The sequence below is a fragment of the Candoia aspera genome, chromosome 2, assembly GCF_035149785.1.
Source record: "Candoia aspera isolate rCanAsp1 chromosome 2, rCanAsp1.hap2, whole genome shotgun sequence".
NCBI classification, from domain to species: domain Eukaryota; kingdom Metazoa; phylum Chordata; class Lepidosauria; order Squamata; family Boidae; genus Candoia; species Candoia aspera.
This window is the reverse complement of record NC_086154.1, coordinates 150463427-150486955: the sequence shown is the minus strand read 5'-3', so window position 1 is coordinate 150486955 and position 23529 is coordinate 150463427. Positions and strand designations below refer to the sequence as shown.

The 23529-nt window shown below is 46.3% G+C and overlaps 1 protein-coding gene across 3 annotated transcripts; it reads left to right on the top strand.

The window, feature by feature from the left end:
• The first annotated feature begins 2543 nt into the window (after positions 1 to 2543).
• Positions 2544 to 16520, top strand: EMD (emerin). Of its 3 annotated transcripts, XM_063294261.1 has the most exons (9): positions 2545 to 2676; positions 5595 to 5680; positions 7049 to 7141; positions 7213 to 7293; positions 7762 to 7839; positions 9516 to 9596; positions 9853 to 9956; positions 10084 to 10136; positions 15757 to 16519. In XM_063294261.1, the coding sequence occupies exons 2-9, from the start codon at positions 5599 to 5601 to the stop codon at positions 16019 to 16021; spliced, it is 837 nt and encodes a 278-aa protein (XP_063150331.1). In that variant the 5' UTR covers positions 2545 to 2676; positions 5595 to 5598; the 3' UTR covers positions 16022 to 16519. The 3 variants fall into 3 exon arrangements, with proteins under 3 accessions (XP_063150332.1, XP_063150333.1, XP_063150331.1); XM_063294262.1 differs by lacking the exon at positions 7762 to 7839 and having other exon boundaries at positions 2544 to 2676; positions 15757 to 16520; XM_063294263.1 differs by lacking the exon at positions 9516 to 9596 and having other exon boundaries at positions 2544 to 2676; positions 15757 to 16520.
• Positions 16521 to 23529: the final 7009 nt, after the last annotated feature.

The following is a 23529-nucleotide window of genomic DNA, read 5'->3' as shown; positions in this document are numbered from 1 at the left end:
TCCTGTCTGTGCCATGTCAAAACGGAAGGGGGGTAAGCCGCATGGGCTGCTGCAGCCGGTGGCCAGTCCCTCCCGTCCTTGGGAGGAGGCTTCTATGGACTTCATTGTGGATTTGCCTCCTAGTCAGAGAAAGACTGTGATTTGGGTGGTAAAGGACTACTTTTCCAAACAAGCCCATTTCATTCCATGTGCTTCTATTCAGTCTGCTCAGCAATTGGCCTGCCTTTTTCTAATTCACATCTACCGGATTCACGGTAGCCCCTCCCGCTTGATCACGGACCACGGGACACAGTTCACTTCCCAATTTTGGAAGGCATTTTTGAAGCTGGTGGGCACCAAGCAGGCGTTGTCCACTGCGTCACATCCAGAGACTGACGGATCTACGGAGGTTCTTAATTCGACCCTGGAGCAATTTTTGAGGGCATTTGTCAACTATCAGCAGGATAATTGGGTTGATCTGCTACCTTTTGCTGAGGTGGCTTATAACAACGCCATCCATCAGAGCACAGGGCACACCCCTTTCTATATTGTTTTTGGATGGGATTTTGTTCCCATTCCTGAGTTGCCTCAACCCCCCGCGTAGCCCTGCTCTGCTTCTGATTGGGCTGCTCACCTGGCTGATTCGTGGCCAGTGATTCAACAGGCGTTGGCTGATGCCCAATCTGCCTATAAACTGCACGCTGATAAGCGACGAGCCCTTCAAGCTGCTTTTAAAGTTGGTGATAAGGTCTACCTTTCCACCAAGTTCATTAAGTCCGCTCAGCCCTCGAAGAAGTTGGCTCCTAAGTTTGTTGGTCCTTTTCCCATTGTGGGAGTTGTGAACCCTGTCACGTTTAAACTGGATTTGCCACACAACCTGAAACGTTTATATCCTGTTTTTCATTGCAGTTTGCTCAAGCCTGTCAACCACTCCAATCATTGGCATCCGCAACCCCCACCTCCTGCTCCGATCATGATTGACAGACGGCAATCTGAGGTGAAGGAGGTCCCTGATTCTCGCTGACTTCGTGGCACCCTGCAGTACCTCATTCGGTGGAAACACTTTCCCCACCCTGAGTGGGTGTATGCCCGTGATGTTCACTCTCTCGTTTTAATTAGACGCTTTCATCTAGCTTATCCTCTGAAACCTGCTCCTTAGTGTTTTGGGGGGGGCGGTATGTCATGTTCACCGTTCCAATGTTACTGTTACATCGTAACGTTTCGCATGTCATTTGGCTGATGCGTGTTTCATCTGGGAGGGGAGGAGGATTCCATCTTGTGGGATTGTTATATGTTAGCAGCTGGATTGGAATGTGTTTGGGTTATCTCGTGTGTTCAAGGTTTCTTTACCAGGACATCAGCAGAAATGGTTACCAACACCTGGGGGGAGGGGGGAGTTTGCAACAGCAGGGGCAGGGCGAGGGGAGGGATTACGTTTGAGCTGAGGGTTTTTAGTTTGTATTTGGTGCGCTTTTGCTCATTCTCAGCTTTCTCTGTATTTGCATACTAGGTAAAGGTAAAGGTTTCCCTTGACGTAAAGTCCAGTCGTGTCCGACTCTAGGGGGCGGTGCTCATCTCCGTTTCTAAGCCTTAGAGCCGGCGTTGTCATAGACACTTCCGGGTCATGTGGCCAGCATGACTCACGGAACGCCGTTACCTTCCCGCCGAAGCGGTACCAATTAATCTACTCACATTTGCATGTTTTCGAACTGCTTGGTGTGCAGGAGCTGGGGCTAGCAACGGGAGCTCACCCCGCCGCGCGGTTTCGAACCGCCGACCTTCCGATCGACAGCTCAGCGGTTTAACCCGCAGCGCCACCGCGTCCCTATGATTTGCATACTATTCTTTAATAAATCAGATATCATTAAGTTCCTGCTTGTGAGTCTGAGTCTATTAGGGTAGGCAATCCTTACACCATCCTCAATAAACCCAACATGGTCCTCTACGACCACAGTAATGTCTGGTGTGCAGCTACGTATGAAGTGTCCATCGGTCTGAGTTTTAAATCCTATAAAACTTTCGCTGTCATTTACAGTGGCTTTATCTGTGATTTCATGTTTCCAGCAAATGGACCCTGAATCATACTTTTAATATTTATTTATTTATTTGTTTATAAGATGTATACAGCCACCTATCTTGTGGCACACAGCCCTGGGCACCTAACAACAATAATAAAAACACAAACAATAAAACCCCAAATAACAAATAAATGCCAATGCAGCCACTTCCCTACTCGATCATGCCTTTAATCAGTCTGTACGATTTGGCTGCATCCAGTTATTGTCTGGTCAATTCTATTATTATTATTATTATTATTATTATTATATTATTATTATTACTACTACTACTACTACTACTACTATTACTGCTGCTGCTGCTGCTGCTACTACTACTATTATATCTAAAGGATTCTGCTCCGCCTATAGCGTCTGAGTCTGCTTCTTGAGTTTGGAAGGCAGCAAACGCGCGTCGTTAAGTTGCTCTGCCAAAAAGAGAAAGGTCTGAAACGAACAAAAGGCAAACGGCCCGCTCGAGCGCCAGCGAGGAAAGGAAGCCCGCCCCAAACCCGCCCGGCCGCTTCGGGGGAGGAGGGTGCGCGTCGCGTTGAGATCCCAAGCCTGTCGGGCCCTCCCCTCCCTGTAGCCTGACTCACTTCCCTTATGGTGTCCAGCCCAGCGCGCCCGGAGTAGCAGGTAGGTACCAAGTCGCCCCTACCCTCTTTGACACGACCCCCGCCCTCCTCCCGCGGAGGGGCTTGCCTGTTCCTCTCCCTCGCAGCCTGGCCGCATCAGAACTTCTGTCCTGCCCAGCCCGCGCACCCCACCCTCCCCTCAAAGCCAGCTTCGTCTCCCCCTTTTCTGTCTCTCCTGAAGTTGGAATGATACGGGGACATCCGCCGTTTTTTTCCTTTGGCGGCTGGATATATATAGTTGTGGGGAGTAGAGAGAGTCGTCGGATCCGCGCGTTATGGAAGAAGGCTGGGCCGTAGGATCCGGGCATAGAACGCGTCGCCCACGCCGAGCCTGCAGGCTTAGCCCGGGCAGCGACCGCACGTCTCTCGTTTTGCAGAGAGTGGGCCACAACGAAGTGTTGAGGGGGCTAGGAACGGGCGGAAGGGTGACCTTCTACCTCCTCCGTTTAGCTCTTTTAGACGCGTCTCCCGCCGCTCTGACCTCTGTCGACGAGGCGGCGCCGAGCCAGGAGCACCCCAGACTCAGGAAAGTTGGCAGCTGTCAAGCCTCGGCTCCTCCGTCCGTCGGTCCGTCCTTCGCTCGCTGCTTCGGCGTTTGCTCTCTTGTCAGAGGATGGGTGGGGTGTTGGAGGGCCTGGAGCGCGACCAAACTGCTTTCCTTGCAAAAGGACTGCAGGTAGTGGCTGATGGGATAGGTTCTCGGGTTCCTTAGCTGACCCTGAAGTATGCTTTGGGCGGGGCTACTTTCTTCCCGCTGCTAGCTAAATTTACTCCGGAGCTCGGCTACCCGCTGGCTGACGTTCATTCTTTTCCCGCGTGAATTTGCTTTTTCCATTCAACGCAATTTAGGCTTCAGTTTAATGCAGACATTTATAATTGGAAAGATAGCATAGTCAAGTTCAGGCATGCAAGCTGCTGATTGGTAAAGCCGGTATTATCTTGGTTCTCTTCCTGTCCTCTATATTTAAATGCTCCCCAAATTTAAAAAGGAACCTTGGACTTCTATTGTTGGTTATTAGGTACCACTGAAACTCCTAATTACCAGAGTGTTTCTCTGTGACCATTTGCTTACCTAAATTATTTTAAAAAATGTTTAATCTTAAGCACAGGAAGCATGCAATTATAATAAGTTCCCATTGTTATGGAATAAATATGTATCAAACCCCTATCTGTCTCAGACTGTTAGGCAAAAAAAGAGTTACAGTTTTTGGTTTGAGTTCTGCTTTGTACAGAGAGAGACAGGGAAATTCAAGGGAAGCCAAGGCACGCCCAGGCATCTGAGACAAAACAAATTTGCAAACTATGTCTGATACTGATTCAGGCCCCAGTACTGAATGCTTTTCCGTTTGGGTAAAAACATTTTATCTTCTTCACAGAGGCAGAACCTGAACTTTGAAAACAGGATTTCAGACAAATCTAGCTAGGTGCAATAATAACTTGAAGTTTTGCTTTTTTGCCTTGCATTTTTCAGTGATGTTGGTTTTTAGGAGAATTTGAATTGGAAAAAGTTCCAGAACAAGATGTGATTGAATATGTTGATCTTATTTATGGTTGTTCAACCAGCCATTATAAAAACAAACCATGACTCAGTACAACGTGTGGATTCTAATTCTGACACAGTCCCTTGTAATATGTATCTAGAATGTGTGTATTTCTTTTGGGGCCCATACTGATTAAATAACGTATGAAGATATTTGAAGGGAATTGGTTTATATGGCTTTTCCTTTTGTTGCTGAAATGAAATCTGTATCCATGCTCAGGCAAAAACTATGGTGAAAAACTTTAGGAGTGGCTTATAGTTCTTTGGTCTGCCGCCCCTCCACCACCACCACCCCTGCACTTTTGTCAAAGTTATAATCTTGCAAAAACTGCAAAAAGCTTGTTGCTTTGTTGCCCTTTAAAAATCTACACATTTATCAAGGCATACATTTTGATGAACTAGACTGAATATTATTAGCTGCATTAAGAGTTATCCAAAGTTTGGGGTATTGAAGTTGAGCAGCAATAATAAATTCAAATAAGTAAAATAAAAGAAATCCATACACATACAGGTATAGGGGGAAATGATACACAAAAATGCAGACTGTGGCAGTTAAATAAAGCTTGACTAAAATAAGTATACATGACAAAACATTTGTTGCTGACAGTACTCCTGAGAGTGCATTCACTGATAAGTTGTCATGTGTAATGGGATAACAAGTTCTTTATCCTGATTCAGAGGGAGTCTCCGAATGGTTTCTTTGAATTTTTTTTCATCAACAGGAGTAGGAAGAACATAGTCCTTTTTTCCCACACTTGGCGAGTGTGCCTTGGGAAACTATGTGCCCCTCCTAGAGACTTTAGCAATGCCATGTCAGTAAACTGCCTTGCACTGAGTTGGATCCACCCACCACTACCTTGCCTGGCTTAATCCAATATTGCCCAGACTATTCATAGACAATGGCCAGTTTGTAGAAAGGTGTTCAGAATATAAACTCTTGGTGAGGCAATACCGCCTTTACTGTTATTGCTCAACCCCTTTTGTTATAATAGAGCACAATGTAGTTGTACATTGTCCCTAGCCCTTTCATATTCTGGGATATATAGTATGTTCCAAATATTGAGTTTATTTATGTTAGATTTGGTTTTTGCTTCCCCCTCTCATTTCTTTCTTTAGTATGTAAGTAGTTTAGGAACAGCTTGATTTCATTTTGCCCCCTTCACAAAAAAGAAAACATATACACCTCAATGGAAATCATACTCTGCAGGGAACCTGTAGCAATCTTGGTACTGTAGTTACATTTGGTTTCAAGGTAATATATTTTGTGAGACATCTTTATTTTGTTTTAAAAGCAGATATTTTCCGATTGTACAGTTAATTGTTATTTGGGAATATCGGCTGTGACTTATTTCTCCCCACCCTCATTCTGCATTTTCTAGGTAGCACCATGGATGAGTATAAAGGTATGACAGACAAGGAACTTATTGCACGACTGAAGAAATACAGTATCCCCCATGGGCCTGTTGTTGGTATGTGTTATGACAATGTCTTTACCCGGAGCAGAAAAAGCAAGTAGACTTGCCTTGGAATTTGGAAGTGGGGAAGTAGCAGGCTAGGAGAGAAAGAATTCATAAATTAAGCAAAAAAGTAAAAGATGAAGTTTTACAGCAAAGGTGCTTTCTTCTCCCCAAACCTTATGTGCAGCCCCCTCCTTGCCAAATTGTAATTTTTAATCAGCAGGGTAGGGGAAATTATTGAAATATTGATTAGATGTAAACTTACCCTTAGTTAATTTTAATTATTTTATTAACATTAAATTATATCAAGTTTATTTTCTTGTGTGTGGGACGTGGTGGCGCTGCTGGTTAAACCGCTGAGCTTGCCGATCAGAAGGTCGGCAGTTCGAATCCACATGACGGGGTGAGCTCCCGTTGCTAGTCCCAGCTCCTGCCAACCTAGCAGTTCGAAAACATGCAAATGTGAGTACATTAATAGGTACCGCTTCGGCAGGCAGGTAACGGCGTTCCATGTAGTCATGCCGGCCACGGAAGTGTCTACGGACAAACGCTGGCTCTTCGGCTTTGAAACGGAGATGAGCACCACTCCCTGGAGTCGGACACAACTGGACTTAATGTCAAGGGAAACCTTTACCTTTACCTTTACCTTATTTTCTTGTAGTCACTCATTTTAGTCTGGGTCCTTTTTGCCTTTTGGAGCCCAGCCAGGCCCTCCCTTCAGCATACCACTGAAAGCCAAGGATGGTTCTTGGCTCAGAGAGGTTGCACATCTGGCTTTTACAGCAGAAGAGACCAGTGGGTAAGAGAGGATTCTGTTCTCCCCCTCCCTCTCGCCTTCCTCCAGTTTTCAAAACAGGAAGGTTTTTCACTAGAGGTGAATTGTCTGAAGAGATGGAGCACATGGGGAGTTAAGTTGGGGAAAAATTCCCCTTTCCAACCAACTGCTCCTTTTAAAAATACTGCCTCTCTGCTCTCACAGGTAAGGGAGGAAGATGCATAAACAACAAATATGGCTACTTTCATTGAATCTTCTGGCTCTTTAAGGAGAAGAAAAATAAGAAGTGTCTGAAAATGAAAAAGAGCTGCATCTAACCAGGAGTTGCTTTTCTTTTGAAATATCCAACCCACATTCTTGTTGGACGAATGTGACCTTGGGCGTGTCTTCACCACAGACTTACGTGCTCTCTGAGCAGTATGTAGGGCAGGTTGTACAATGAGCTGTCCTTTGGGAGTTGGCAAGTCTTTGAAGCAAAGACAGTAAAGACATCTGGGAATGCCTAGGAAGTATTAGTTGAAGAGTAAGGAGCATGTGGAGGAGGCTGAAGTGTTGTAGATTGTTGTCTGCTTAGAGTTAACCCCAGCCTGGTTTCCATTCCCCAGGATCTACTCGGAAACTTTATGAAAAGAAAGTCTATGAATATGAGACTGAGCGGACTCAACTTCCTTCACCTGGAGGATCAGTGTCCCACACAGGTAAGAAGAATCTGACCCAAAAGGAGAAAACTCCCCCTGCCAGGCACTAACCTCTTTTCTTACCCACATAGAGCCAAGCACCAGCGAAAGCTATGTAAAAGAGACCTTTGTCAGTCCACGAAAGAGGGAAGACTTCAGCCATGGACGAGAAGGTGAGTGAAGTGAATTGCTAAGGCAGGAGTAAAAGACAGACGTGGACTAAGAATCAAAAGACATTAGAAGGATGAGGAAGAACAATCCAGGAAACAAACAAACAAACAAAAGGAGAAAACTAGCAGGGCAATGGCATGTGTGTTCTTGGTCTTAAGTGCTCTGAGGAAATGGACAATCCAGGTTTAAATTAGAAAGGGAAAGTCTCCTTTGATTCAAGCTCAACTCTGGGTGACTATGTGGGCATGTACATGTTGTCTTCTTGACAACAGTAGGGAGATAGTTTGCCACTGCTTTTTTCTGAGAGTGTTTTGCAACATCTCAGTCTAGTCTACAGCCCTGGTGTTTTGTAATAGTATGAACCAGATCCAACCTTTCTTAGTTTCCAAGCCTAGATAAAGTGACCCAGGTACTGCCTTCTGCTGAGGCTGGACCAAAGTAAACACCTTCTAATTCATTCTGCCCTGCAGCTCTTGGCTCCACAAGGACTTACTTCAAAGAATACGTCCCAACAACAGAGGAATACTATTCTAAGTACAGAGATGAAGGTAGGTGTGAGAGGAGAGTCTTTGGCCAAAGGATGATGGTCTGCAGGCCATGGACCTAGGATGAGGATATTGAAAAGCGGGGAGTTTTTCCTTTGGGGAGAAGGTGTATTTTATTGTTTTTCTTTATAGCAAAGGAAATACGTATTTTCTCTCACCAAAAGAAGTGACACAGTTAATATTTTATTTTTGATCTTAGGAAATTTTGCTCAGTCTTGTTCATTTTTAGAGCTTGACCCTGAAAACAGGAATTTCTATCTAAATATGGCTCAGTTGTGCTTAAAATCACAATTAGGTTGATGGGATTTTATTTAAAAATCAGAGACTACATGCAGTCAATACTGCATTTGGTCCCAGAAGGTTGATTTTAGAGCTTTTAGGGCATTTTGACATCAAGGTTAGCTATGTCTTTGTTGGCACTGGCACTGCCAAAATTAATACTCTGCATCATAAACAGGTACATTTTTCAGTACATGAGGATGGGTGCCTTTTGCTTTCTATGTTTGTCTTTTTTAAGTCAAAAGTCACTTCCATCCTGTTTCCATGACAAATTGTGATTTAAAAAAAAAAATCTACATAATGTATAATTCAGTGTTGATTTTCATACACCTGTACATTCATACACATTTTTGTATACAGTGTCCTTAATACGTACACTTTTGCAAATAATCTTTCCATGTATCTACCCTTTGGAATGCTATTTTTCCTTAACACACTTTGTATGCATTTTCTTACTGGAGATTTATACTGAAATATACAAAAATTAAAGAACACACATATCTTCCAGTTTCTACATTAGCTTGGGAACTATTAATTTGGTTGGTATATCTTTATTTAATATGAACTAATGTAATTCATACAAGCTAATACAGGCAGGAATACAACTTTCTCCATAATCCATAGGTAGGCTGGATGTTGAAGCTTATTTTAGCAGCAATTCTGTTCTGACATTTGCTATTCATTGATACATTTATATTAAAACTTGCTTTGTAATTATAATGAAGGTTATCTTTTATTTATAAAAAAGTCAGAATTTCTGGAATGTTGTATTCTGTTCCCAGGAATGAATTCTGCAATATACATACAGGTGATCCTCACTTAAAGACCACTAGTTCAGCGACTGTTTGAACTTATGATGGCACTAAATGAGTGGTATTTACGACCAGTCCTTGTACTTACGATGATTACAGCGTTCCTGCAGTCACATGATCGCTATTTGTGACCTCCTTTGCCAGCTTCTTACAAGCAAAATCAATGGGGAAGCCAGCAGGAGGTTGCAAATGGCGACCGCATGATGTCCTCGCTTAATGACCCACGGTGATTCGTTTAACAATGGCAACAAGAAGTTCTGGAATTTCCATTGGTAAGCGATGCAGTCACGTGATGTCACACTTTACAGCTGTTTCGCTTAGCAACAGAAATTCTGGTCCCAATTACCGCTGTCAAGTGAGGACTATCTGTAATTGTGTTATGTCATATGCAAGCTAAAGTCAACAGAATAGCAAAACAAATTGCCAAAAAGATCCAAAACCATTTGCAGATACAGTCTCTTCTGCAACCTGTTCTCAGCTTAAATAGTTTAACTTGCTTTTTACTGTAAATACACACACACTACATATATGCCAGAAAGAGGAAAAGCTTTTGCTTGAAGTAGTTCTTTTTTTCCTGTGATTTCCTAGATCCCAGTCCTGCCAAGTCCTACCTGAGTTATAATTTCAGTTTGCCCCACCATGAAGAACATTCCACATATGCATCAGAAGGTAGGAAAAAATGAGAGTGCAAAATAGGCTTGGAAAATTCAAAAGCCCTGTAAGATAAGAACCATAATGGTTTCAGTCAAACTGACAATTACTGAGAATTCTGGGAACAGAAAACTACCTATCTGGAGAGCGCCCAATCAGAGAAAGCTGATCTAGCCCTTGTCAACCTTTATTAATGTTTTTATATTCATGGATAACAAAAATTATATGCCACACCATTAGAGTCTTTGATAGCCTTCTCTTTCTTTTATCTCAGACATGGATGTCAACACTTCTGAGCCCTCTACATCTTCCTACTGGAGTTACTCATCATTATTAAGCCATACTACATCTCCAGGATCAGTGAGTGCCCGCCAACCAGTAAGTTGCTCCTCACATACCTAGACAGAACAAGGAAGTTACCCAGGTGGGGTTACATCCAAAACAACCAGGGAAAGATTGCTCCTCACTACCCTGTATATTCACTGCTGCCCATACTTCCTTTCAGATTGCAGAGCCATATCCCTACTCTTCCAGTGAGAAGGATGTGCCAGCTGAGAGGTGAGTAGGGACAATGCAGAGGCGTCAGTAAGAAAGAATATTCCCAAGAACTTCTATTGGAATGGGTTGCCAGTTCACTTTGTGAGCAGATCCCTTTCTCTGGTTCCTTCAGTAAATCCATGATTTCATGGCATTGAGGGCAGCCAGATGATGCTAAGTCCACATAGAGCTACCTGAAGGAGTTGCCTGAAGAAGTCCTGTGTCTGCACACCCCTGTGCACCAAAATACCTTGTAGCCTTTAAATCTGAAATGCTGCACAGCCCTATCAGTAATGGGGAGTCCTCTCAGGGTTGCCAGATATTTCTGGTTTTAAAGAAAAGTTGATGCTAAAGCTGCCATCAACTGAGATGGCCTTCCCCAACTTGGTTCCATCTTGATATATTAGGGCTGTAATTCTCAGAATAGCTGCTGGCTGCCAGTGTTGGAAGTTGCAGTTCTAGCACACTTTGAGGGAACTAGTCCAGTGAAGGCTATGGTGCTGTGGTAAGGCTATGGTGCTCTCAGACAGTGAATTTTGAGCACCATCATGATTATCAGCATTGGTGCAATTGTCAAAATGAGAATCTTTGCAATCTTTGCAGAAAATCTGTAAGGCAGGATAGCATCAACATGCAAATGATGGCTAATGGAGATCAGGTGAGAGTAAGAAAAAATTCATATCATAGCAAATGGGAAATCTAATCTAGGTGGCTTTAAATCACAATGCCTAAAGTATCGATAAGAATCTCAAAGGGTTCTCCTGCACAGCACTCACTGAGATGAACTGTATCACTGTAGTTCATTTCCATGGAGCTTATCTTGTCAGCAGCGGTTTCTTCTTTGTGATAATTAGTAGGGAAAAAAGAGAGATTGTTTTTGGGTTTTGACAGTCACCCAGATGTTTTGGATATTCTCGAAATAACAACAAACTACTGGCTAGTTCTTATTTATTTATTTAATTTCTATAGCTGCCCATCTCAACAAGTGACAGTCTTATACAAAATGGTTTGCTCGTTCTGTTTTTTTCTACAACCTGATTAGCCAGCATCACTGGAAGCCTTTATTCTAGGAAAGCAATTTTTTGGCTCAGTCTAGCCATTATTAAGACACCTCAAATGACAACACTTCCCAATATTCCTTGGATCTAGGAAAAGTCAAAGGGGCTGAGGGCAGACTCTGTTCACTTGGAACTTAGAATGGTTGCCCACCACCACCAAAATAGTGTGGGTGAGTGGGGGGATCTTACATGCATTCTCAGTAAATCCAAGACCACCCTCTCATTTTAAAAATACATTTATTGGAGGAAAATACTTCTTGCTCCCTTTGGAAAATTATTTTGCATTTTGGGAGCATGCCATGGGAGCACTCACCAATGATTGCCATTGGAAGAGGAGTTTATTTATTTATTTTATTTGTATTCTGTCTTAATTACTTTTTATAAATAATTCAAGGCAGCGAACATACCTAATACTCCTTCCTTTTCCAAGAGTTGGTTTTTTTTCAGAATCATTGCCACAGTGAGCAGGGCCAGTCCCAGAAGGCAAAAGGTGTGGAGATGCTCTCTGCCTCTCCCAGAGTGCTCTCTATACCTCTGCTGATCTTTCTTGGACAGAGCAGAATGGCCTGCTGTAATGGTACATGGGAATGACCTTGGGAGACAGGAGGAAGAGCCACAGCCTAGACAATGGTCTGATAAACGAAATTTGAGTCCAAAGGAAGAGGAATGGCGAAAGCGTCTCAGAAGGGACCCTCCCTAGTTTTCAGGAGGGAAAAAGGGAGGGACAGGAGGGGTACTTTCAGATTTGGAAGATTCTGTTAAAGTAACTTTACAAGAAAGATAGAGTTAATTCTCCTGGGTGTGCTTCTTGTCTGGACTACCTTGCAAGGCTGACATCAATCTTCTGAGATGCTTTCACCACCCGTCTTCCTTCAGACTCCAATTTCGTTTATCAGACTGTTGTCTAGGCTGCAGCTCTTCCTCCTGTCTCCCAAGGTCATTCCCACACACCATTACACCTGCCTATATCAATTCTTGTAAATGGCAGCATCTTCCAGTAAAAGAAAGAAAGTGAGTACTGTCCTTTTGAGGAGCAGGCTTAAATATGAGCAGTCCATATTGGGACTATTGGACTTCTAGAGTCAACTGTGTGTTTATAGTATTGTTGTTTATTCATTTAGTCGCTTCTGACTCTTCATGACTTCATGGACCAGCCCACGCCAGAGCTTCCTGTCGGTCATCAACACCCCCAGCTCCCCCAGGGACGAGTCCGTCACCTCTAGAATATCATCCATCCACCTTGCCCTTGGTCGGCCCCTCTTCCTTTTGCCCTCCACTCTCCCTAGCATCAGCATCTTCTCCAGGGTGTCCTGTCTTCTCATTATGTGGCCAAAGTATTTCAGTTTTGCCTTTAATATCATTCCCTCAAGTGAGCAGTCTGGCTTAATTTCCTGGAGGATGGACTGGTTTGATCTTCTTGCAGTCCAAGGCACTCTCAGAATTTTCCTCCAACACCACAGTTCAAAAGCATCTATCTTCCTTCTCTCAGCCTTCCTTATGGTCCAGCTCTCGCAGCCATATGTTACTACGGGGAACACCATTGCTTTAACTATGCGGACCTTTGTTGTCAGTGTGATGTCTCTGCTCTTTAACTATTTTATTGAGATTTGTCATTGCTCTTCCCCCAAGGATTAAGCGTCTTCTGATTTCCTGACTGCAGTCAGCATCTGCAGTATTCTTCGCACCTAGAAATACAAAGTCTTTCACTGCTTCTACATTTTCTCCCTCTATTTACCAGTTATCAATCAAGCTGGTTGCCATAATCTTGGTTTTTTTGAGGTTTAGCTGCAAGCCAGCTTTTACACTTTCTTCTTTCACCTTCATCATAAGGCTCCTCAGTTCCTCTTCGCTTTCAGCCATCAAAGTGGTATCATCTGCATATCTGAGATTGTTAGTGTTTCTTCCAGCGATTTTAACTCCAGCCTTGGATTCCTCAAGCCCAACACGTCGCATGATGTGTTCTGCATACAAGTTGAATAGGTAGGATGAGAGTATACAGCCCTGCCGTACTCCTTTCCCAATCTTATACCAGTCCGTTGTTCCGTGATCTGTTCTTACTGTTGCTACTTGGTCGTTACACAGATTCTTCAGGAGGCAGACAAGATGACTTGGTATCCCCATACCACTAAGAACTTGCCACAATTTGTTATGGTCCACAGTCAAAGGCTTTAGAATAGTCAATAAAACAGAAATAGATGTTTTTCTGAAACTCCCTGGCTTTTTCCATTATCCAGCAGATATTGGTAATTTGGTCTCTAGTTCCTCTGCCTTTTCTAAACCCAGCTTGTACATCTGGCAATTCTGGCTCCATGAATTGCTGAAGTCTACCTTGCAGGATCTTGAGCAATACCTTACTGGCATGTGAAATGAGTGCCACTGTTCGATAGTTTGAACATTCTTTAGTGTTTCCCTTTTTTGGTATGGGGATATAAGTTGATTTTTTCCAGTCAGATGGCCATTCTTGTGTTTTCCAAATTTGCTGGCATATAGCATGCATTACCTTGACAGCATCATCTTGCAAGATTTTGAACAGTTCAGCTGGGATGCCGTCGTCTCCTGCTGCCTTGTTATTAGCAATGCTTCTTAAGGCCCATTCAACCTCACCCTTCAGGATGTCTGGCTCTAGCTCACTGACCACACCATCAAAGCTATCCCCAATATTGTTATCCTTCCTATACAGGTCTTCTGTATATTCTTGCCACCTTTTCTTGATCTCTTCTTCTGTTAGGTCCTTGCCATCTTTGTTTTTGATCATACCCATTTTTGCCTGGAATTTACCTCCCATGTTTCTAATTTTCTGGAAGAGGTCTCTTGTCCTTCCTATTCCATTGTCTTCTTCTACTTCCGTGCATTGCTTGTTTAAAAATAATTCCTTATCACTTCTGGCTAACCTCTGGAATTTTGCATTTAATTGGGCATATCTCCCCCTATCACTGTTGCCTTTTGCTTTCCTTCTTTCTTGAGCTACTTCTAGTGTCTCAGCAGACAGCCATTTTGCCCTCTTGGTTTTCTTTTTCTTTGGGATATATTTTGTTGCCTCCTCCTGAGCAATGTTGCAAACTTCTGTCCATAGTTCTTCTGGGACCCTATCTACTAAGTCCAGTCCCTTAAATAGATTCTTCACCTCCACTGCATATTCCTTAGGAATATTAGTGAGCTCATATCTAGCTGATCTGTGGGTCTTCCCTAATCTCTTGAGTCTGATCCTAAATTGTGCAAGAAGAAGTTCGTGATCGGAACTACAGTCAGCTCCAGGTCTTGTTTTTACCGACTGTATAGATGTCCGCCACCTTTGGCTGCAAAGGATGTAGTCAATCTGATTTCGGTGTTGTCCATCTGGTGAAGTCCATGTATAAAGCTGTCTCTTAGGTTGTTGGAAGAGAGTGTTTGTTATGGAGAATGAGTTGTCTTGGCAAAATTCTACCATTCTATGTCCTGCTTTGTTTTGTTCTCCCAGGCCATGCTTACCTGTAATTCCAGGTGTCATTTGACTGCCCACCTTAGCATTCCAGTCTCCCATGATGAAAATAACATCTCTTTTAGGCGTGTTGTCCAGTAGGTGCTGCAGATCCTCATAGAACTGCTCTACTTCAGCTTCTTCAGCATCTGTGGTTGGGGCATATATTTGGATCACTGTGATGTTAGATGGCTGACCCTGAATTCGAATTGAGATCATTCTATCGTTTTTTGGATTGTATCCAAGCACTGCTTTAGCCACTTTACTATTAATTATGGAGGCTACTCCATTTCTTCTGTGGTCCTCTTGTCCACAGTAGTAGATCTGGTGGTCATTTGATGTGAAGTGGCCCATTCCAGTCCATTTCAGTTCATTGATGCCCAAAATGTCTATCTTTAATCTTGACATCTCATCAATAACCACATCCAATTTGCCCTGGCTCATAGATCTTACATTCCAGGTTCCAATGGTGTGTTGATCCTTAGAACATCGGATTCGCCGTTCACCACCAGCACCGTCGGCCACTAGCCGTCCTTTCGGCTTTGAGCTAGCTGCGTCATCACGTCTGGGGCTAGTTGAACTCATCCTCTGTTCCTCCCCAGTAGCATTTTGACCATCTTCCGACCTGGGGGTCTCATCTTCTGATGGTATACCAACATATCTCTGGTTGTACTGATCCATTTAGTTTTCACGGCAAGAATACTGGGGTGGGTTGCCATTACCTTCCCCAGGGATCGCATTTAGTCTGACCTCTCTGTCATGACCTTCCCATCTTGGGTGGCCCTTCACGGTTTAGCTCATGGCATCATTGAGGTGCTCAAGCTCCAGCACCACGACAAGGTAACTATCCTTTGCTGAAGGTTTATAGTATAGTACCTGTTTTTTAGTGCTTCTGCCAGCAAATGAGAAGTTACAGTGTGGACTGTATTAAGCAGATTCTCCAGGAGTTCAATAAAGTTTATGTAGGGCATCCCTTCTTAACTTCAAGAACCAAGTTACAACATGGATTGTGCCAAGGAGATTTAACTGGCCACAGGGCCAAGTGGGATTGGACATGCCTTGACTGCTAGCTGAAGAAGATGCTTGCATCTGCATTTACATTTCTATTTTGGATTAACATTTGCAGGGACAGCAGTTCCTACCAGAGCATCTTCCAACGGAAATCATCTGGCTTGTCTTCGCTGCGGGTGCAGCCCCGCCGTGCCATACATCCAGAACGCCAGGCCCAGGCAGCGGAGAAGGCTCTGGAGAGCAGTGCGGAAACCAAGCGATACTTCCCCCTCTGGCCCCAGCTCCTGTTGTTTGGGCTGCTGGCTGCCTTTCTGGCCTTCATCTATTTCTTACAGGGAGGGGCTGATGATAACCCCTTTGTCAAGTACTTTTTTCAGTGAACCCTTGGCAATTATTACTAAGCTGGCTCCCCAAGGGCCTAGGCCAGCTGACCCTGTTCCCCTTCAGACTGGTTTGGGCTATAATTTCAAGAAGTCACAGCTCATTGGTTGGGATGCTGGGATTTGCAGTCCTAAACTAGCTAGACGGCATCATGATGGTCAGGGATGGCCTAATTTTTTTTTTTTTTTTGTGAATGTTTCCTTGTTGCCAGTAAGTGCCTTCTTGTCATTTAAAGGAAAAAAGGAAGTGGTAAATTCAGGGTTAGGGATGGAAACGTTTCTACCAACTTTCCAGAGATAGCTGCTCCCCACACCTCAGGCCATCCCCTTCCTGAAATCAGCTAACATGGGGCATTTTTTCTGCTGTTTTTATAGGTTGTGCTTTATATCAGGAGCATGGGGGGCTTCTTTGGTGGGAGTGGGCATGGAGAGAAGAAATGTAGCCTATCAACTGCTTTGTTTGTTTTAAATTTACAAATGTCTGGAGTATCTAAATAAACCTTCCCATTTTTTAAGAGTGTCTGTTTCATTATCACACTTCAGTTTAGACTAGCCTTTCTCAACCTTTTAACCCTGGAGGAACCCTTGAAATATTTTTCAGGCCTCAGGGAACCCCTGCACATTCAGGCTCAAATATAGGCCAGAAGTTACAAAATTATTATATGTGTTTCATGTGTAGGCCTGTATTACAGGCATTAACAGTGTTCTTAAACTAAAAGAATGAAACTTGCCTCTTTAATGTGAAGTTGCCCGAATTTGAAATAATTTTTTAAATAAACCCTGATCTCCCAGGGAACCCCTAGTGATCTCTCGCAAAACCCTAGGCTTTCACAGAACCCTGATTGAGAAACCCTGGCCCAGGACATGACCTCGAGTTGTCTAAGCTGTGGAATTCATCCTTGACTGACTGGGTGGTCCCACTGTCTTGTGTCCTGGCCTCAAGAACCATAGCTACAGTAACAGTGCTGGGTAGCATCCAATCTATCTCTAACCTTTCCATTTGGATAAGATGGTGGAGAAGGTGGTGGGACTGCATTCCAGAAGGCCCTGGAACAATTGAATTAGCTGGGCCCTTTTCAGCTAGGTTTCAGGCCCAGGTATTGTTCTGAGGCAGCACTGATTGAATGTGTGGATGACTTCTGGTAGGACCAGAACCAGTGCAACCCTGCTGGCCGAGGATTTATTAGTTTCAAACATACTGTAAATCTCTCATCTCAAATGGGGAAACCTCCTGGTCTTTTAGTTTTATTTCTTGTTCTGCTTCTTTGGAAAGGAGAAGCAGTCAGGCCAGAGCAGGCAAAGAACAGATGCAACAGCTTTGAGTTATGGAGAAAAGAGGACAGCTTTTGTCACGGCAGCCCCCAATCCTGCCATTACTCTGCATCTCTGATGAGTGACTGGTGGCCTTCTTGGGCTTCTGACATGACCACCACCATCCAGGCTGGCTGGCCTGCAGAGAGGGGAGGTGGCTTTGAATGACATCGGAGAGACTGCCCCGCCCCTCTTGTATGCCCCCCCAACTCTGTCACCACTTTTGGACCTCAGGCCCCCACACTGGGAAAAAGAAGGGAAATTCTCCCCTGAGCAGACAGGACTCGGACCCCACTAAGTGGAGGGCAGGAGATACCAGGCTGTGCTAGCCCAAAGGGGAAAGGAAGGTCAGATTGCCCAAGAGGCCCGCAGAGAAGCAAGTCGGCATCTCTGGCCCCTCTCTGTGCTTTGTGCCACGAGTGATTGTGATTGTGCTTTTGCGTTGCTCACAAACAGCTTCCCACACGAAAGGCAGAGCCAAAGGCCAGTAAGAGAGTCAGCCACAAGGCTGCCTGGCCCTCCTGGCCACAAGACAGCAGCCATTGTTGTGTAGGTACAAACAGTAGCCAATAGGGATGTTTCCCCAGTTGCCGAGGGAACGAGACTCTGGACTTCCCTATAAAGCCACAGGCCAAAACCCAGGCTGCTCACTCCCATTGTGGACTTGCCTGCCAGCTGGCAGACACTCCTCTGGGCCTCTCTTGCTGGTAGCTGATCCTTGCGCCACCAACCTCTTTCGCTGCAGGGCCATCCAGCCTCTGCTATGGTGCTACGAAGGCTATTCAGAGTAAGCAAGGCCCTCTTGGCTGCCAAGAAACCGGGAAGGGGGAGAAAGCCATGGGCCCTGACTCTCTCTCTCCCTTGGCTCAGGTCTCTTTCTCTGCTCCCCACTCCTCACAGAAAGTCTTGAAAAGGTGTCCATTTTCCTGCTTCTGGAGCAACAGGGTGGAAGACCTTCCTGTGCCTCCTGCCAGGTACCAAGGCGTTCTCCCAAAACCTGGGCTCAGCAGAGCACCATTGACAGGCTGCAAGAGTCTGCGAGGGTTCATGCCCCCCCACCCCCCTGCTGTCCACAAGGGGCTTGCAGGGGAAAAAAAGACCGACAGGTTGGCTAGCTGGTCTTGGAAAGGGGAGGCTGAGCTAGCTGGATGTTCTTCAACATTTCACCTTCTTCCTCCAGTCAGGACCCAAGAGGCACAGAGACAAGTGCAGGAGCAGGAAAACTTTCACCATGGGGTCACCGCTTCTACCTCAGGGGTAAGGAAGGTTTGGCAATGTGGCCGGTGGCAGTTGAGGCCTCAAGTCCGGGGCGGGGGGGAGGAATTCTCACCTGGGAAGCCCGGCCAGGCTGGCAAACTTAAGAACAAGAGCCCCTTGGATTCCTGGAAAGACTTTATGGCTTGGAGGGCAAGGGAACAAGATTTGGAGAGCCTTTCCAAGCAATCCTCCCTGTTATGCGGATCGGTGGTGAAGAAGGAGGGGATCTTCTCCAGCTTCGCCAGCGATCCCCATAACACTCCCGCCCCACTCACTGTCAAAACTAGCCGTGGGGCCTCTTCCAAGTCAGGTTGGCAAACTCAAGAACAAGAGCCCCTTGGATTCCTGGAAAGACCTTTACAGCTTGGAGGGCAAGGGAACAAGATTTGGAGAGCCTTTTCAAGTGATCCTCCCGCCCCATTCCCATTACTTTTCAAGTAATTCTTCCTGGCGCAATTAAGGCGCAGCTGCTCTGAACCTCCTCCAGGCACTCCCCCCCTCCTGAGTTGAGGAGCCTCTTCCTCAACGGTCCTGCATCTTCCTCCTCCATTGTCCCCACCATCTGGAAAGGGCATCCCAGGGCAGGGACCGGCAGAGGACCCATCTGCCTCTGCTCCGGCCTTCGTGCCTGGCTTCTCTCCTGCCCCCAGTGCAAGATTCCAGATGGGTGGTTTGTAAACTAGCTGCCAGATGTCAGGTCACGGCTGGTGGAGGGACATCCAGTGACGAAATGGTGACCGAGGAAGGGGCTGCCTAAGCACCCCCTTTTCCTGACCCCCTCCGAGGTAAAAGAAGAGAGGGATGCGTCTTCCGAATGGTGGAAGAATCTTTGTGAAAAGTTGCCAAGCACCCGACCTTGAGTGTAACCTCTTTGGAGAACAGGAATCAACAACCTCTTAACCTAAGGCCTCTTCCTAGGGGGCTGAACCTTGCGCCCTAGGCTTTAGCCATCCGATTGGGATGCAGAGAGCTTTGGATTTATGCCTTAATACGAACAAATCTCATTTGCAGGATTCAATGGAAGTCCAGGGGCCCTCCAGGACCCACAGCCTGGAAGATGTGGAGTCCATTCTCGACTTAGCAAGGTACCTGCTCTCAGCTGATTCAGAACCCCCCAAGAAGAGGGCTGCAGTACCGTCCCAAAGAAAAAAGGCTATGAGAAGTGTCTGCAGATGGGAGAGATAGATTTCTATGCGATGCATGGTCAGCCCCCCGGACAGGAAGCCTTTCTCTTCTCTCTTTAATCAATGGGATGGGGGACTATTTGGGGCCTAGGGGGGAACCAGACAATGAAGGCACCTGGGCAGGGAGCTCATGCTTAAAGCACAGTAAAGTGAGCAAGCTTCTGATTGTCCAAAGCATGACTTAAAATGACACAGCGCAAAAGGAAAAGGGAGGGCTGGGTAAAGGAAAACAAGAACCCTCCCGTCCCACCCTCCCACCCAGCCAGTCGCAAGGGCTGCTGCTTGGCCACCTGGGGAGGGAGCAAAGATTGTTTCAGCAGCCACCTTCTCAGGGAGATTCAGCTCCTTTCCTTCTCAACACCTGTTTCCAATGAAGGAAGAAGGACTCAGGTCAACCCCCTTGGCAGGCCAGCTGACAGGCTTCTTAGCCCATCCATGTGGCCACTCTTGAAAGAGGCCCCATGGCTAGTTTTGATCCTTGGGCCCTTTAATCTCTCCCCAGTGATGATGAACCGGAGCAGAAGAGGCAGGGTCTCTACACGATAGAGGAGATCTCCACTGCATCGGTAAGGCATGACCAGCTCCTCACCTTTGCAATGGCAGAAGCCCTGTCTCTGTGGGTTTGAAGATAGATCAGCAGACGGATGGCGTGGTGGTGGAGGCTGGGGTGATATTTATGGAAAAAACAGGCTACCTGTCAGAAGTATGCATTCAGATGAAAAACCTTTGGGTTGTAATTTTAGGACTCGTCAGAAGAAACCCTGCCCTCAGACAAGACCAGCAGCCTGGGGCATGTGAAATGGGAAACAAGTCCCAATCTGTCAAGGTAGGCAGCATCTCAGAGGGTGAAGATATTGTGGCAGCTTCCCCAAGAGGAAGGGTTGAAAGCCTTTGGGGCCTGCACAGGCTGATGATGTGTTTTCAAGAGGCTGGGATACTGGATCCCTCCTCTCATTCTGCCCTCTTGGGACATTTCTCCTAGGACCCAGAAGAGACAGGGACAGGCTGCTGAGGAGGCATTGGAAGCCCACATCTCTTCCAGCCCATGGGTAAAGAAGGGTGAACTGTTTTCTGTTGGGGAGGGGGGCCCTCAGGTCAGTTCTCCTATCCTGAATGTACCATGCAGGGGTGCTGTAGGGTGCTGGGGTGAGAGAAAGCCTGACTCTTGGGGCAACTTACACAGGTTGGAAATGTGTACCCAAGCTCTCCTGCGATTGGCTCATTCACTGCAAAGCAGCAGGGAAGGGCCCTTTGCAGCTGACTGGTGGCCTAAATGGCTGCGACCCCCTGCCCATACCTTTCCTTTTTCTCCAGCTTCTCCAGCTTCCAGGCAGGGCTTTGACAGGCAAAATGTAGAAAGCCTACTTTTCTGGGGGATGGGTGGCCTGGGGGCAGGGGATTCCTCCAACTCGGGAGATGCATCGTGCAACAGAAGCACCATTCTGGTCAGGCATCCTGCATTCGATAGGCCTTCTCTTTATTCTGGAATCCCCAAGTTCCATGGAAATAGCACTGCTGAGTTTCTTCTCCCTTTGTGGCCACAGAGGAGTCATTGTCATTCACAGGGTTCCCCCGAGGAAGGTGAAGAGACCATAGAGGATGTCAGCAGCCTGAAGGAGGAGTCCTGGGAGCCCAGTCTCATTTCAAAGAGGTGCCCTATTTTCAGCTGTACAACCATTGAGGAACTGCTACCCCTTCCCCAGAATACATGGCTGAAAAGCATTAGGTCTTTTCCGCTCACTTATTTAAAACAGCGTTTGGTGGAAGCCTTGCAAGATGGTGGCTATTGCAGATAGAAATGCTTCTCTCTTCTCACAGTGGAGTGAAGGACCTATGGGGAAGCTGGTGCACTGTGGGTGTGAGACAAAATGTCACCCGACCAGCTGATGGCAGAGAGACCTGTCCAGGGAACAGAGCGGCCCTTGGTCGGATCCTGCACTGTTCTCTCTCAGCAATACTTCTCTGTCCTCCTCCAGAACCTTAGTTTCAGATGACTCCCTTTCCACAAACTGACCCCTAATCTAGGTCTAATCATCCCATATCTCTCTTCTCAACAGCAGATCAAGGAAAGAAATGTATACTTCAACCTGGACCCAGACCTGGACCCTGACCTGGAGCAAGACCCAGACCTGGACCCAGATCTGGACCCAGTCAACTTCCTTGTGGGAATGTCGAGTAAGGTTTGACGCTCAGGTTTAAACTGAAGGCTTCCCCAGAGAAGGACCTATTCTTGCAACCTCCAATTCAGCCCTCACCTGGAGGAATCAGCCTTTCACCATCCCCTTCCCTTTCCTCTTTCTTTCTCTCTTACATATGCAGAAAGCACCAGATAAGATCTGCTGCCTGGCCTCTATTTCCTCCCTTGGACTGGACCAGGTTGTGCCCTCCCTACATGTCATGGCCTGGAAGAACATGAAACTGGTCACATATCACATCTTAGAGCTCCCGTAGAGGTAGGCAGGGGTGCAGGTTCTTCCTCCCTTGAGGGAAGTCCAACATCAGGCCAACCCTTCTGTATTTCTCCCTGTGGACCTGGGACAGACAGAAGGGTCCAACTTGGTCTCCTCCCAATTTTCTTTCCAGCACCTGCGGTGAGTTTCTCTGGGCCATTGTCACCTTGTCCTACCACAGCTGGGATAAGGTCCTGTCCTTGCTGCTGGCCAAGGTGAAGGAGAGCCCTTGGCTACCTCGAGGAGAAGAGAAACAGTCCACCCATCATCTTCCTGCAGCTATGGTAAGGGGTCCAGCTCGGAAGGAGGTGGTCCTCTGGTACTCACAGACTGCAACATCTCCCTCTTGGACATGCCATTGTGTTACCTGCATCTGTGGGCTCCCCACTGGCTGACAAGAAGGCACTTCTTGAATCCTGTTGAGAAGGAGTTTGGGAAGGAAGGCAGGCAGGCAGGCTGGCTGGCTTTTTGGGTGGTGAGGGTTGTCAGAGAAAGCAATTCTACCAAGAGGCAGGGTGGGCTCTGTTAGCCAACTTTCCTTAGGAGCTCTGTGAGTGAGGCAGGCTCTCCTTCTCTCCTCAGGCCAGAGCAACCAGGCTCATAGGGAGGATTGTCCAGTTGGAGGAGTGCCCCAATTTCAGCTTGGTTCCCTGAAATTCTGCTCTGCCTGATGGACATCATCATCAAAGGCACCAGGCTGCAGAATATACCGATGGAAGGAGAGGACCATCTGCCTCTGGAATAAGCAGTGGGACTGGGGAGGAGAAACCTCCTTCTTCTTGGACTTCTGAGTTCCTCCTCCGTTTCCCTTCGCATGTCCAAACGGCACTTCTAGTTTAGCAATGCCACTCTGGCCCAGCAAGACCGCTCCTCAGATAGGCCAGGTGTTGCACAGACCCCAGGAAAAAAAGCTCTCAAGCACGCAGTGCTCCCAGCTTGGGCACCTTGCTTTTCTCATGAGGTCTGTCCCGAAGCTTTGAGGAAAAGAAAGAAAATGGAATCTGTAGCCTTCATGATGTTTCCAGAACACCCTTGGGGTGGGGTGGAGGGGCAAACTCACACAGATGCAGCCAATTCCATTTGGTGGCGAACGGCTGCAAGGAAGAAGAAAGGTCCCTCGGGAGCTTCTTCCCCTCGTTGCTCTTCTCATGGTGTTCCAGGGAAAGGAGGGAGAGAACCTATGGAGGGAAGCTTCCCTGTGGGCATCGCACAAAAGATTTCTTTTGCCCCTCAGACTACGGGATCATGCCTTGGTGACTCTGGCCTTCTTTGCTCTGCAGGGAGACAGTTGAGATCATCCAGGTGC